This window comes from Stegodyphus dumicola, chromosome 10 (assembly GCF_044657685.1).
Source record: "Stegodyphus dumicola isolate Sdum_Otavi_A_Nest chromosome 10, ASM4465768v1".
NCBI classification, from domain to species: Eukaryota; Metazoa; Arthropoda; class Arachnida; order Araneae; family Eresidae; genus Stegodyphus; species Stegodyphus dumicola.
In genome coordinates this window covers 64,146,684-64,162,631 of record NC_140777.1, presented here as the reverse complement: position 1 = coordinate 64,162,631, position 15,948 = coordinate 64,146,684, and the positions used below count along the sequence as shown (strand labels likewise).

Here is a 15,948-nt window from a genome sequence, read left to right as displayed (position 1 = left end):
TGTCGTTTTGATATTTTCTGTAGTTATTTGTATATTAAGAAGGGCAGCAAAAGTTCTAGCTATGCCACTGCATAACATATAAACAGCAGAATATAAACCTCGAGCAAAATGACCTCATCATTGTGGAAGAGGTAAATAGTAATGCTTACCTGGGATGTCATTGGCGAATTTCAAACAGTTGTCCTAGCAATGTATAGTTGGCTGACATGCTTCTCACTCTGTTCCCTTGAGCCATTAATGCTATTTTTTTAACAAAAGTTGTTTTATCATAACCTGTTTTCATATTCCTTTTTTTTTACGTGTCCATTAACAATAAAGTAATGCATCATTTTCGTTCATTGAAAAAAAGAAACTAGCAAAAGAAGTTATTAAAAATGACTAAAATCCTAAAAGAAAGTATGTCTTTCTTAAAAGTAATTTCTGATTACTTTCCTTTATCACTTCAGGCAATAGGATAAACGCGGGAATTTTCCTGAACATACGTATATCAATATCTTTTTTATATTCACTAAAACTGTTTTGATGTCCGGTAATGAAAGTTCAACGTTCTCAACAGCACTTTGTGAAAAGTTAACTCTCACTTGAAACTATAAAAGCGTGACCATTGCCCAAATAAGACTCTTTAACACTTTTCGAATCAACCCCTCCCCTCTTCCTTCTCAGTTTCATTTAGTCCTCGGGTCATTGTCGTGCCAGTCCTGTCAATTACCGCTCGACTATCGTGTTGTTATTTTAAGCATTGTTTCCCTGAAACCGGAAGCAGGATGATAAGCGTTATTCCCTATTTCAAATGCATGTGTTACTGTAAAAGTTCGAAGACCGGTAAATCCTAATATTTATCCGTACTACTAAAAGAACGAAATATTTTATAGAATATTTAAACTTTAGCAGATGGCAACAACCAACAAATTACAGTAATTTTCGAAATTTATCAAGACGAATTGGTAAAGGCTAGTTCAACTTAGATACTGAAAATTTATTGAATTTTCCATTTACGAGTAATTGGGTAAAACTGCCAATTAAAACCGGTTTACCGATAAATTACTAATATTTTTCTTTCTAAAATATTTACACTAGACGCCGCTTAATGTGATCACGGTTAATGTTTTCAGGAGGATATTGTTATTGAATTGCCAAAGACTTGCCCGTTTACATTCGAAAGCATAGAAATTGCATCGCTTATTGCGATCAACAGTTCGGTTTATATGGCCAAAATACGAAAGAATACATTTTTAAAACTGAAGTAAAGTCTCCAAATAAGTTTAATGTATTACAAAAATTGCAAGGTGGCAGAGAAATGTCGCCAAACATTTTGGCTTCAATTTTAGTTAAATATTTAAAATTAGCAAAAAAGAACGCAGATTTTCAATAACTCTACGAATTTTGAGGCGATCAGGTACAAGATTACCTTCTTTAGAAGGAAAAAAAAAAATTCCTCAGAATTTTGCTGCCTGGTGGGGAGAGGTGTAACTTCAAACATTTACGCTCTAGTAAAGTAGCTTTAGTGTCTAATTTTCAATTTTACATTGTCAAGCTCTCTTCCAATGAGAAGGGTCCTCCGAGAAATTTAATTAATTAAATTTCATAACTATTCTGAAGGACAATTTGTTTTCACTGTCTGTTAATTTCATATGGACCAAGAATCTGTAGAACCGTAGATGATGATTCTTATGAAGGCCGATTATTGAAAGCATTGACACCATAAAATACTGCTCGTATCCAAGGGGAAACATTGGGTGATAAGAGATTAATAGTCTGGTAGAAAGCAGCAAGATTGTATATAAAGCCAATAAACCTTAAGTGCAATAATCGGATTGATTTTCGCTAAAATTCCATATTAGTGAAATTACTAGTCATCACTAATATAAATATTCTTTCCAAAGCCATGTTTAAACATTTTTACCTGAGACAAAGAGGCAAATTTGCGCTCCTGGATTAAGTCGAAATAACTATATCTGTATTTTTATTCCTTGTGTGAAGTAAAGGAAGTCTTGTACTTCCGAAAAATTTTCAGATTTCAACAGAAATATCCATTTTGACCGTTCCTGAATCTATTTTTACTCAATCCGTCATGACGTCTGTACGTATGTATGTCCCAGAGTTCAAAAACGGTTCGCCGTAAAATGTTGAAATCTTGTATTTGGAACTTTTATAATGTCTATTTGTATAACTTCCTTTTTGGTTACAATCGGCAGTGTTCGAAGGGTTTTTAAACCAATAAAAATAGGTTACAAATGTAAAGTAAAAATTCCTATTGTAACCTTGTAAATTAATTGTAACCTTCCAGTGTTTTGTTTTGGGTTTCATTTTGCTGATGGTTACATATTAATAATTTTAAAAACATAGTATTACACAGATAAAAGACTTTTTTTTTATTTAAAAAGAAATAAAGGGCTTTCACTCTATCCTAATATTTTAGGTAAGATTGTTGAATTAATAATTGTATAAATATTGGATGTTGATAAAAGATAATATTTTAGCTGTTGCGTAATAGGCTACGTTATTAAAGAATTTGAGGATCGTACTTTTAACTGAAATAAGTGCAACAAAAACTGCGTATAAATTAATAGACATGCAACGAAGCCATATGTGGTAGCCACAATAAATTCTTTTGTATTTATCGGGTCAGTCCATAAGTTCGTGCACATTAAGAGTATGCATGGAATTCACTATGACGCATTTACTAAAACAATACAATTTTGAACCTGTTGAAACTTGTCATCATTTGACTAACATATTCAGTTCATCATCAGCTTTCGTAAATATCGAACGCATTTTAGTACCCATAGAAGAGAATATAGATAATCAGTACAAATATACTGTGCTAAATTTTTTATTTTCGTGTCGTGAATCTGCCAGGTTTGCAGCGATAAAAATTAATAGTGTACATGGTGAACACACTATCAGTGTAAGGACTGCCCAGAAATGGTTTAAAAAATTTTAAGTCGGAAAAAGCAGCATGCATGATGAGCCCCGTTCAGGACGTTTTGAACTGTTAGAACCAAATCAAACGATTATTTCAGAAGTTTATAGTGAACAACCTTGCCGTTAAACTCAGAATTGATCAAAAAACGCCCACGATAGGTGAATATCAAGAAAGTGTTGTTGCATCATGATAACGCTAGACCGCATACAGCTCTAACAACGCTGCAAAAAATGAGTGAATTTAATTGGGAGTTTTTGCCACATCCTGCTTACTCCTCAGATATTGCCTCAAGTGATTTTCACTTATTTCGTGCCTTACAAAATTTTTTACTGGGAAAAAAATTAAATTCTAAATAGGATGTACGCAATGAACTTTCAAGTTTTTTTGCATCAAAACCAGAGTCTTTCTACAGCAATGGCATAAAAAAACTGCCTGTAAGATAGCGAGACATTATAGATAATGGAGGAAAATATATAATTGATTAAAATGTTAAATTGTGTTTTTTTATATTATTTAAAAATTTACCAAAAAATGCGCACGAATTTATGGACTGACCCAATATTAAAATTTATTCTTTTAAGACATTTTTAATTGTAGCTTCATATACATATGTATATTTCTTTCTTCAAGTTCATTATAGCTTAATTGATGTTTTATAGAGAGAAAAACCTTGTTTGACAGTTTTTCTTGACCAAGTGACGAGCTTCCATAATTTTATATTTATTTATTTTAGTTTGTTGAAGTTTCTCTAACCATTTATTATAGTAACTACCAGTGTTAGAATATTCCTAATGTCTGTTTCCGATTCCGCTGTGATTGAATTAAAATGTGTTCGTGATTAATTTTTAAAAGATCTATACTAATAGTTGCTTGGTTTTCAGAAATACCATAATTTTTAAAATCAAATAAAAGGTGATAATCTCTCTGTAATGCTTGTCTACCTGTTTAGTTCATACATTCAAATCATATCAGGGCGATCGCAATCTTGGGAAAGGATGAATTCGTGGAGGATTTTCTAAGGGGACTGATTTGTATTTTACATTACACATGTAGAAAATTATCGCAAAATCCATTCGGTCGGAGGATGAACATAGCTGAATCGTTGTATTAAGAGTACAGCTTTACGTGCAGTTTACAGTTCTTGATTACAGGGCTTTATTTAATTTTTTTTTTTTTTTTTTTCTTCCAGTATTATAATATTGGATTTTATGCAAATGACACACAAAATTTTTTAATTAATTTGCTTCAAGATAATATTTTTAGCCTATTGCAATGACTATTGTTTGATGTCTAATACTATAAATGCGATACACTAATATAAATATCAATAATAATGAACTGAAAATTATTACTGATTTTTCTGTTTCATTTGTTATTCAGGTATGAAATAATTTAAACAACTGAAACATTTTTTAAAATTTGGTTTCGTTAATTCATTATAACAAAGTAGCCGAACTAAGCATTAAAAAAACAATATGTGTTTGATGACCGCCTTTAGTAACACTTTTCGGTATTACTGTTAGTAATAAATATCGTTGTTTTTGCATTCTTAATACCAGTTTCCTCAGCATAAGCTGAAACAGTTTGTCCTAATTTTCGACAACAAAATTCAACATTTTGAACCTTTTTGTTTATTCCTTTGATACTGAATAATTCATTTTATTATTTTATTATAAACAATAGAAAAATCAAAAAAGTCTTATCATACTTTCTTTCTTTTCATTCCAGTCTTATTAGATAATGAAACTAAAGTGTCAGTTCTTTTATTCATCAAGTAATGGGTTCTTTTCCTGTTTTGCTCCATGCACCCTTTCGCCATTGCCAGAAGATCATTCCCCCCCTCCATTCCAAAACTTAAAAAATACATATGTATATTTATTTGGATTTAGATTATTTTCTAACGTGTTTTATAAATGAAAAACAAAAAATTTAGAAAACGTTGATAAATATCAAAACTTCACTACAAGTTTTTTTTTTTTTTTTTTTTCCCCCCTATGCACATAAACTAAAACTAAATACTTAACAGCTAAATAAAAACCTGCTTCTGAAAATGTGAATCCTCCCTCGTTGAGATCTCTTGGTGTAGCAACAACTATAGTTATTCCAGAAATAATCCCACCAGTGACCGAGCAGTTAGGACCCCTGAATACAGAGGGCCGGACCCGTATCCGATCCTAGATAAACGGGCTATCTGTTAGGTTGGATTTCATGGTTCTCCCCGTGTTTAGAGTGAATACGAACCAGTTTTCATGAGAATGTCATCCACGAAAGCATATATTCCATTTATCTAATTTAATCGACAAATGACGTAGATGAACCCAGTTGCATAGTTCTGAGAATATATCAGAAAAGAAAGTTTGCGTTTGTCCAATGGCGAATTTTATAACGAGAAGTTCGACACTGGCTGAATGTACGTCTCATTTAGAAAAATGAGAAAAAAAAATGCTGATATAAGGTACATTTCATATTTAAACATCCCTTTTTAAGCTCTAAATGCCATTTCCTATAAACTTCCGCGTAATGGGTGTACTAAAATAAACTTTACGAGATACATAATGTAGTTTGGAAAACATGTTATGGCGAAGTGAACATGGAAAGAGCTGCAATTTAAATTAAAAAATGACAGAAGAGATGTTTCTTTATTCTATGTAGCTCATTCCCACTAACGTTAGTAAACTAGTGTATTAGTTACAGTAATATATTAGTGTGTTAGTTACAAAAATAAATTTTAGTAACAGAAAATGTAACTATGTATACTATGTAACAGCAGCACTTTTAGAACAAATTTGCGTCATTAATTCTTCACTGAATTCAGCTATTTATAATCTTTCCAGTATCTGAAATTAACATAAATCATGCGACACAAATTGTACATTAAAGAAATTTTATTGCAGTAAAGTAATTAGTTCATATTTCGATAATTTTGCTGCTGATTATGTTAATACCATGCAGTGTCATACGTAAACGTATAGGCGCTGTCTTATCCGAGAAGGTAACTAGAAAAGACCATTCATGGAAATCAGAAAGTCGGCTATATAGCACAGAGATTGATACACGTATCAAAAATGTAATATTTATAAATGATGATAAATAATGTTAATGAAGTTTTGTTACTTTAAATATGATGCTTTAAAACTGTACTTCTTGATGCATCTCGTAGTTGAAAATTAACTACCGTAATTACCATTGAAAATTAATTACCGTAATTCAAATTTCTTTATTAAGATAAATTTCTAAATTTGCATAGCTAATTTGACTCTCCTTTTAGATGCTCACTCGAGGTAAGTGCCTCAGTTACCTCACTTTTTGCCTGGTTCATAATGAAAATTTGAGGGGAAGAAAAAACTTAGTACTTAAGCCGCAAGTGCATACTCTTACCAGTTTGAGCATTGGCTGTTTATTCTGAATAACTAGTAGTGAAAAACTTTTAAAAAAATCTAAAATAAATTTATGTATTTATCTTAAGCTAATTCCGGTGCACTGGAAAGTATGCTTCTTGTAGTGTTTGAAATTCTCCCAACTGGAACAGCACAACTTTTCTTGATGGCTTAAGGATTTATTAGCCTATGCCCACTTTCGATAACTGTAAAACACAAGACAACCGTAATTTGCAGGAACGGATCACTGGTTCGATGGCCAAAGTGAACTCCCGAAAACGGTCACGGTCACTTCCTCTGGCGGTAAATAACTGCAAAAGGTGGACTGCACAAATGAGATGCCGACAAATCATCCAAATGAGACACAGTTGCCCTTCCTGAACGGAAAGAACGAAAAGAAGTTTTTATACTTAAAACATACTTTTGCTTTTATTTTCAGTCAATATATTATCTCTAACATCTCGCGTTTCTTATTTTCAATACAGTGATGGAAAATAAGTGCATTGAAAGTGTATTGTGATTTCAAATAAGTGTATTGTGACCGACATTGATTTGAATTTTTTTGCCGTCAAATTGTGTATGTTGTATAATTCGAAAAGCTTGTGTATATGAGTCAAAATAAAATACAATTAAAAAAAAAAAAAAAACGGTTGTGAACCCCACAAGACTTCTTTGTACATCTGTTAAATTATACACATTTTTGGCTGCGCTTCATTTATAGGTTGCAATTATTGTCTTCAAGTTTCATCCCACTTGAAAAGTTTTCAAAATTTGTTTATTTTACATTTAAATTAAACTAAATTATTTGATGATTAATTAAACATGTTAGAACTACATGAAAGAAATTTCAGTCTGAAAATATATAGCTATCGGTTCATTTGAGCTATAAAGTGTGTAACCAAAAAAAAAAAAAAAAAAAAAAATTATCTTGCGGGTACCAAACTATAAATTTCAGATAGAAAATAAATATAGATCTGAATTGCTTTCCTTTACATTGTCATTATTAGCAAAAAAGGGCTATTAGTCTCAAAACATGCTTTCCCTTTGTTTCGCTTTTTATTTGAGTCTGTTGCCATTCGGAAAAGCGTAAGAGTTCTTTAGTATTTAATCTGTCTATTATAAATTAACAAACTAATATTTTGCGCTGTTTAGGTCACCATTAAAAAGTCGTTAATTTTTTAGCGCAATACATAAGTTAATCTAATCCTTAAAGCACATTTTCATATAATTTTCTATATAATATTTTTAGCGTTTGAGATTTATTACCTCCAGCCCCCCCCCCATACTTTAGATTTCCGTAGCCTAGGCGGCTACGGAAGGAATAGTATTTAGTGTCGCTGACGTCCATACTGATGAGCCGAGCCTCGAATCAGGAGAAGGCATGCATGTTAGTAAGCATATAGGGTCTGTACGGGAAGGGGGCACTCAAAATACACGGCGAGCCAAAATCCTTGTAGTGGTTAAATCGATAGAAATACTAATTTATTTTCATTTTCTTACCTACATATATGCATATTTTTAAATATAATGTTTTTTTATGTTTGTAATATTATTCGCAGTCTCAATTAGTGTCGAGGCTACAATCATTTCTTTCAGAATTGGCAACAAAAACAAAAATTGCTGAAGAACCAAAACATTGAAATAAAATATAGCATTAACAAGTCCTTTTTGAGCATTTTCTTTTAGCTAAATAAGAAAGTATTTAATTATTCATTTCAGCCCTGTTCATTCAGTGTGAACGAAAAATCTGAAAACGGGATAGATGGTCACGTGACTGTGAAGTGTGTAGTTACATTTTAGACGGTGCTTAAACGTTAGTGACATAGGTGATTGCACTTAATGCATAAAACAATATGTTTTTTTTTAAATTTGATTACTAAGCATCTTTAAAAAGGATCATGTCGATTTCTAAAGAGTAATTGCGGGTAAAATATTTTGAGAATTCTACATCTTGAAAACTGAAACACTGAAAGCGATACATGAAAACTTTTAAGGATTTGACTAGCATTAACTCTCGGTTAAAAATACAGCGCTCCAAAGAAATATAAAAATCATTAGTAATACTGCTATTGCAGTTTTTAATAAAATAGGCAACATTTTTACAGATTTTTAAATATGTGACTCATCGAAGAGAAGAATAGTAACCCTTTGCACTCGACAGGTGACTCTCGGTCACCACTTTATTTGATGCCGTAACTCGAAAGGTCTCTATCACTACTCAGTTTCACGCGATAATTCGACCGGTAACGGTGTTTATTTAGATTTTGTTTGGGCAATATCGCTTCATGAGTGTATTCCAAATATGCGTATACAAATATGAGTACAAAATTTATACCAGTGTTTTATCTTAAATACGTTTTTACTTTCTTGTACAAAGTAAAAAGGAAGTATTGTAATCGCGAAAAGTTTCAGGCAGCATATTTCAACGAAAATATCCATTTTGACCGCTAGCGAATGCAATTTAACGATGTTTTTGCGTGACATCTGTACGTAAGGACAGAATAAAATACTCTTTTCCTTAAAAAATTATAAAACTGCTTTAAAATGAATTCTGAAGAGAATTTTTCGTGGCGTCTGTACGAACGTATGTACGTACGTTCGTGCGTACGTACGTATCTCGCATAACTCAAAAACGAGTAGCCTCAGAACGTTGAAATTTTGTATATAGGACTGCTATAACATGTAGATGTGCACCTCGTATTTTGGTATAAATATATTTATATATATATCCACTCTATTACCCGGCTCAGTGATCTCCGTTTCGTTACTTTTATATGTTTGTAAATTGTACATTTTTTTCTTTAAAAATGATTGAATTATATTGTTTTTATCTTCCGGTTAAGGATTTTATGCCTTTAGTAAATCTGTGTGCAATATTTTTAGAATTATCAGCAATTTTAAAGTTGTTTAATTGCCGCTAAGCCTGTTTTAATGGCGGCCATTGATGTTTACATTTGAAACAGGAGACTAGTGGATTTGTTGCCAATCTAGAGAAACTTATCTTCGCAACAACAAAGATAACGCATTCATTTATTATTGCCAATTAAATCATGCTTAATTCTTTCTGGAATTTTTTCGAGGAAATAAGCGTTTGAAATTTACTTCGTAATTTTTAATATAGATATTTTGAGTTTTTCTGTATTTTTGCCTTCTCGCGAAGTAAGAACTGAATTAAATGAGAAATACTCAATCGTCTGTGAAAAACTGTTTCTTTTTTGTTTTATTTGCTTAATTTCTTTTATACATAGTTCTAGCTTGATTATAGTATTTGAATAGAACATGTGGCAACGATTAGATAATTCTTTAAATGATATACATTTTGTGCATTCTGAGTTATAATATGAATGAAATATAATATTGTCAAGTAAACCTAGCGCCAGAGTGTCGCTATGGTAAACAAAGTGAATTTTAAAGAATGCATTTATTCTGTTGTGGTTTATGCGCTGTCGGCGAAGTAGGTTTAATTCAATCTAATAAGTTTAAATAAAATGCAAGAAAAAATGCGCATAATTTAATATTCCGTACAAGGAAGTCATGTAGTGTACACATCAGATTTTTAATATAGATATTTTGAGTTTTTATGTATTATTGCCTTGTCGCGAAGTGAGAACTGAATTAATTGAATGAGAAATACTAAATCGTTCTGTGAATTTTTTTTTTTTTTTGTGTGTGTGTGTGTGTGTGTGTGGGTGTGTGTGTGTTTTGTTTTGTTTTGTTTGCTTAATTTCTTTTATACATCGTTCTAGATTTATTATAATTTTCGAATAGAACATGGGGCAACGATTAGATAATTCTTCAAATAATATAAATTTTGTGCTTTCTGAGTTATAATATTGTTATTAATATTCTAAACTTAATCTCGCTACAAAAAGAGTTATTTATCTACACGCTCTTCGCCCGATTTTACTGTAAGCTTGGGCTGCAACTGCAAGAACTCATCGCGAAAAATTACTTAGAATTCAAAACAAGGCCATTCAAATAATTACAAATGCGCCTTGGTTCGTACGAAACAGCACTCTTCACAATGACTTAAAAATTAAACCCACGGATTCTGAAATTCTAAAAGCTTCTCATAACTTTTTTATGAAATGTGACAGTCATCCTAAGAAGATCATCAAAAAACTAGGAAATTATGATTTCACAATTGAACAACGCCACAAGAGGCCCCGCACTATTCACCATAATAGTCGGTGGTAACGTATATATTTTCGTTTTCTTCTTATTTAGCCAAGATTTTACTTCATTTTCTTTACATATAGATTTACTTATCAAATTACAATGCGCTGTGGACTTTGTTCCTGCCAAAGCAGGTAGACTTTGTATTTAAATACACTCACGTACATAAATTAAGGAAGGATAATGCAAAATCAGGCAAAGAAAGAGTTAGAAGGAAAACAAATTTGACTTATTTGTAAAGCTTATTTATTAAACAAAAGGTGAAGAGCAAAAAAAGATGCTATGTGTTTGATATTATTAAAAAAATAGCGATTTTTTCTCCCTGGAGCAAATTACAAAAAAGACTTACTTAGAAAAAACCAATATTACATGTTTGCTATGATTCTTAATACATTGTATGTCTCCCAGACGATGTAATACAGTCCGTTTCAACGCCTAGGCATGCTGAGTATCAAATTATCGATCTGATCTTGGGGGATATTACACCACTCAAAAAGCAATGCTCTCCGAAGTTCCGGTAGACATGTAGAAGAAGGTTGACGGGCTACAACTCGTCGGCCAAGCATGTCCCACACGTGCTCTACTGGATTCAAGTCCGGTGAGAATGCTGGCCGGTCCATACGGGTGATATCCTCCGATTCAAGGCATTCGCTTACGATGTTTGCACGGTGAGGACGGGCGTTGTCATCCATAAACACAAATTGTGCGCCCATGGCGCCCCGAAACAAACGTACATGTTGTTCTAGAATGACGTCCCGATAGATTTGGCTTGTCATGGTTACAATTTGAACATGCAAGTCAGTTCTGGAACCTAGAATAATTCCACTCCAAACGAGCACTCCTGTACCACCGTAACGGTGTCGTTCAATGATGTTTTCTTGGTGGTAACGGGTACCTGAAGCTCTCTATATGAAAGTCCGGCGAGAATCAGACTGGAAGCCAAACCTGGACTCGTCGGAAAACATCACACAAGCCTACTGTTGCGGTGTCCACAATGCATGCTCTCTACTCCAGGCTAACCGCAGGCGACAGTGAGTTGCAGTAAGTGGAACGCATCTGACAGGTCTACGAGCATATAGACCAATCTGTCCTAAGCATCTGTACACGGTCTGCCTTGAAATTGTCGTATCAGTGGCTGAAGAGAGCTGACGAGACAGGTGTGAGGCTGTGCTCCGCCTGTTTCTTTTGGCAGTAACTGCCAAATACCGGTCCTCATTCGGCGTTGTAACTCTGGGGCGACCTGTGCTGTAACGTCTACTCACATTGCCATCATCTTGGAATCGTTGCCAAAGCCTGGAGATGACACTCTGGGCAATTCCAAGTTCGTCTGATACTTCCAGTTGGGTACGCCCACATTCCAGACGGCCGATAATTCTACCACGTAAAAAATCATCCAAATACGTCCTTTGTGTCATTACTATTCGGTTATTGCCCTGAAATGGTTATAAAGCGCCTGCGAACAATTTTACTTCTTTGCCTGTATTCCTTATATATCACTCTCTTACACTCTCGTCATTGTGACGTACAATCGGTGTCATCTGGTTACTTCCTGAAATTTGCATATGATTCTTGATGATGTGTGTAGTGATTTTACAGGTGATATATTTATTTTAGAGTTCGATTTCCGCGTGACTCTGAATTATCCTTAATTTATGGACATGAGTGCAGTTTTTACGCCTATGAAACGTTTCAATGTATTGCAAATTGTGTTTTTCATCATTCCACTTTCCAATTATTGCTTATCAGAAGAATAATTTTTATGAAATTTTAGAAATGCCGTACAATACATCCTGCAAGAGATGGCGCAACCAGAGCTTCAGTCAACTAAAATGCTTTTCATCCTTAATAATAGATGGCGCAACCAGAGCTTCAGTCAACTAAAAGGCTTTTCATCCTTACTAATAGATGGCGCCACACGAGCGCCTCATTTGTTCAAGTTTACTTATTCTACGGATGGCGGTACAGGAGCCTCCGTAGTTAGTAATCTCTGAGTTCTAGCACAGCATGTGCGCAAGTACTTCCATGTTATTGAATACAACTTACTCGATTCCTCAAGCATTTAAAAGTCAAGTATAATATATTGGTAAAGGCCGTTAATGGTCGATTGCCTCTTACTAAGTGATTAGACATAGTTATAATATTAACGAAATATAACGCTGTTAAGTGAACCTTGCGCCAGAGTGTCGCTATGGTAAACAAATATAGTGAATTTTAATGAGTGCATTTGTATTGTAGTTTATGCGCTGTCGACGAAGTATATTTAATTCAATCCAATAAGTTTAAATAAAATGAAAAAAAAATGCATATAATTTAATATTCCGTACAAGGAAGTCATGTGGTTTACACATCAGACTTTTTAGATTTATTTTTATATATGCGAATTGACGTTAACTCAAACTCAACAACCGTCGCAACAGGAATATTATTTTCAATGTTAAATTGCCCAATAAGCATCGAACACAATGAAGGAATCAGTTCAAGGGAAGATGAGTTCGTTTTTCCGTTGATGAATGAAAATACGTATATGCATACACTATTTGACGACAGTGAGAAGGTAAACAGTGACGTAGATAGGGATGAAGTAAGAGGTGTAAGAAGGCGAAAAATCAGGCTTAGTAAAAAGTGGATGTAAAAGTGACAATAATTCCGCAGAAGAGACAGAAAATTCAAAATGGATAACCAGCACAGAATCCGAAGATATAAGCAAAAGTTGTATCCGGCGAAAGAGCCACTGGACTGCAACTATCTTCATACACAAACATTAAATTTTTGAGAAATCATTTTAAAATAGCTGTAATAAATTCACCAAGTATACAGACTATCGTCTCGAGTTGCTGGTTAGCCTGAACGAGAAAGGCCTCAGTGCAAAGGATTAAACCATATACAGAAAAATGATTTTGGATTTTTGTACAACCATCTGCAGAACCGAGTTATATATGATATTATAACAGAAGATTTGCCTTCTTTTCTGGCTGGAATAGCTGTTCTTTATACATCTTAAGAAGCTCCTTTTTTGGATTTCCTTTGTTTCACTCACAATTTATTCCGGAGTAACTTAAAATACACGGAATTAACCTTACAATTTTAGTCCTGCAATAGGTTCATCATTTGTAATGAAAAGTTAAAAACAGAACGGATTTTTGATGTTCTCATTCAAAACACCTCCACAAGGAAGAAAAAAAAAAAAAAAAAAATCTGAAATGGCACGATTCTTGTTGCCACCTCCAGAGAGTGTGAACTGGGGAAGCCCAAAATGGGACATCATGGAGGTTAGTGGTAAGGGAAGACGGTTGGGAGACCCTCGAACCGCCCAGCCGGGAGGTTTCTTTCTCGGAATTCCATTGGCGTAGGAGCTTGATAGTTTAAGTAGCTTCAGCAGTACCTCAATCACTTATGGTAGTGCAGATACTGACTTAGCACCTCTGTAACTGCACCTGTAGATTTCTTTATGTTGGATGTGTAACATTCAGTTTGTTGATTTAATATTCGAAAGAGCAATTTGAATTTCAAATTATAACAAAACTTAATTTTAAACAAAATTTTTGTTTCATTTCAGAGGGGACCCGGACAAATGTGACCATTACGGCAACACTTCCCTCCACTGTGCTGCCGGCAACGGCCACATCGACTGCGTATCCTTTCTGGTCAACTTTGGAGTCAATTTGTGGGCTCTGGACAACGATTTCCACACCGCCAAAGATGTTGCTGTGCTTAATCACAAAAATGACGTTCTCAGGTTGCTAGATCAAGCGCAATCGAAACACGCTCTTGTCAACAAGAAATTGGTCCAAAGGTTAAAGGAGAAGAGTGTATATGATGCAGAGAAAAGGATTAAAAACTACAAAAAGCTGCAAATGAAAGCGGCAAAGCGAGCTGAGAAAGAGGAAAAGGAGAGACAGTCCGACGTTCAGAGACTGATGTTGCCTTCTTTCAGGAAAGATTCCAGGTCAGTTAGAGATTATTGGAAAGTTTCCCAACTAAGTTTTCTCTGTTACAGGAAATGCCATTTTTTCCCATTCATATCATCGAGGACCTCTGATAAGGGGGCTTCGAGGAACCTTAAGTTTTTAAACATATGTTATATGTTAGGAATATAAAAAAGGACGAAGCTAAAAAGTGTTTTGCATTTGACAGTGTTAAAGTCAATGCATTTGAAAATATAAAGTGGCAAAATGATTTTCTAAGAATCAGTATCTAACTTATATTTAGAACTAACCACTTTTTTGACAGTGTGTGTTTCAGCTGCGAGAAAAGCTTTTGAAAGTTGAAGTTGATTAAAAATTATCTTCGATCAATATTGAACCAAGGTTTGGCAATCCTTTCCATTGAAAATGTAATAGCTAAAAACATAAATTTTGATGGAGCTATATGCAAATTTTCAGAATTTAAACAAAACAGTTGTAACTTTTTTTGGTACTATTCCGTTTCGAGGACCGTAAAAAATTGCATCGAAAATGTACGTGCAAAAGCGCCAAATCTAGCAAACGCGCCCATTTAACAGCGCGCTAAATCTAGCGTACGAGCTGATTTCAGATTGCGTAAGTTTAGATAGTTCTATATTTCTTAAGACGCCTTTAAATACTAGTTTAATTTTTTAATCCTTTTTTGATATCCTATAGATTTAACAATTTGGGAATTGACCATGACGAAAAGTCTGCAATAGAATTTCGCAAAGAAAAGGCATCATTCATTATAGAAAATTATATTTGAACAGCCAACGAAATGAAATTATGCTTTAGCGATGACTCGGTAGTGAAATAGCGATGCAGGAATCCATTCAGTTATGTTTAGCCTTTTTTATATAAATTATAATAATAAAAAAGTATTATATGAAATTAACCTTTCATATAAATTAAAACAATAACCTTTAGACAGTTATTTACTATTATACTTCCTTTTTTTTTTTTTGCGTTAGGATTGCTGCAGTTATTTTTGGCAGCACTGGCATCAAGAATAGTTTGGCCATTTTTTAGTCCTCAAAACTGAATAGTACTTTTTTTTATTGACAGAAAAATTAAAAACAATATTTTTGGAACTACTCTTATATGCGCCCTCAGGTCGCCAAATTACTTGCCAAACATTTTTGACGAGAAACTTCACGCTGCCATATTACTATATAAATTTTTTGTCTATATTTCGAATTTTAAGCCTAAAGTGTCTCCAAAAACGCGGTTTTCGCATATGCAAAAACCACGTTTTGAACATACAATTAAGCTAAAAATCCAAAACAAAAAAATTTACAAAGCAAAAACGTAAGGTTTCTAACCAAAAATATTTGACAAGAATCCATGTACACAGCGATGTGTTTTAACTTAAAAAAACACCTACGAATTGCACAATCTAGGGAACGAACGAATCTACGAACTACGCAGACTTCGCTTTAATAAATTAACATAACAATAGTAAATTTCAAAGAATACCATGTACACAGCGTTCTGTTTCAACTTTAAAAAACATCTACGAATTGCA

At 33.6% G+C, this 15,948-nt stretch overlaps 1 protein-coding gene across 1 annotated transcript in view; it reads left to right on the top strand.

Annotated features, from left to right (window-relative positions):
• LOC146994988 (pre-mRNA splicing regulator USH1G-like) overlaps positions 1 to 15,948 on the top strand; it is a 208,096-nt gene that overhangs the window by 181,571 nt on the left and 10,577 nt on the right. The window contains exon 2 of the mRNA XM_085825007.1: positions 14,036 to 14,425. Within this exon, the coding sequence (XP_085681133.1) occupies positions 14,036 to 14,425 (390 nt within the window). The remainder of the gene's footprint in view (positions 1 to 14,035; positions 14,426 to 15,948) is intronic.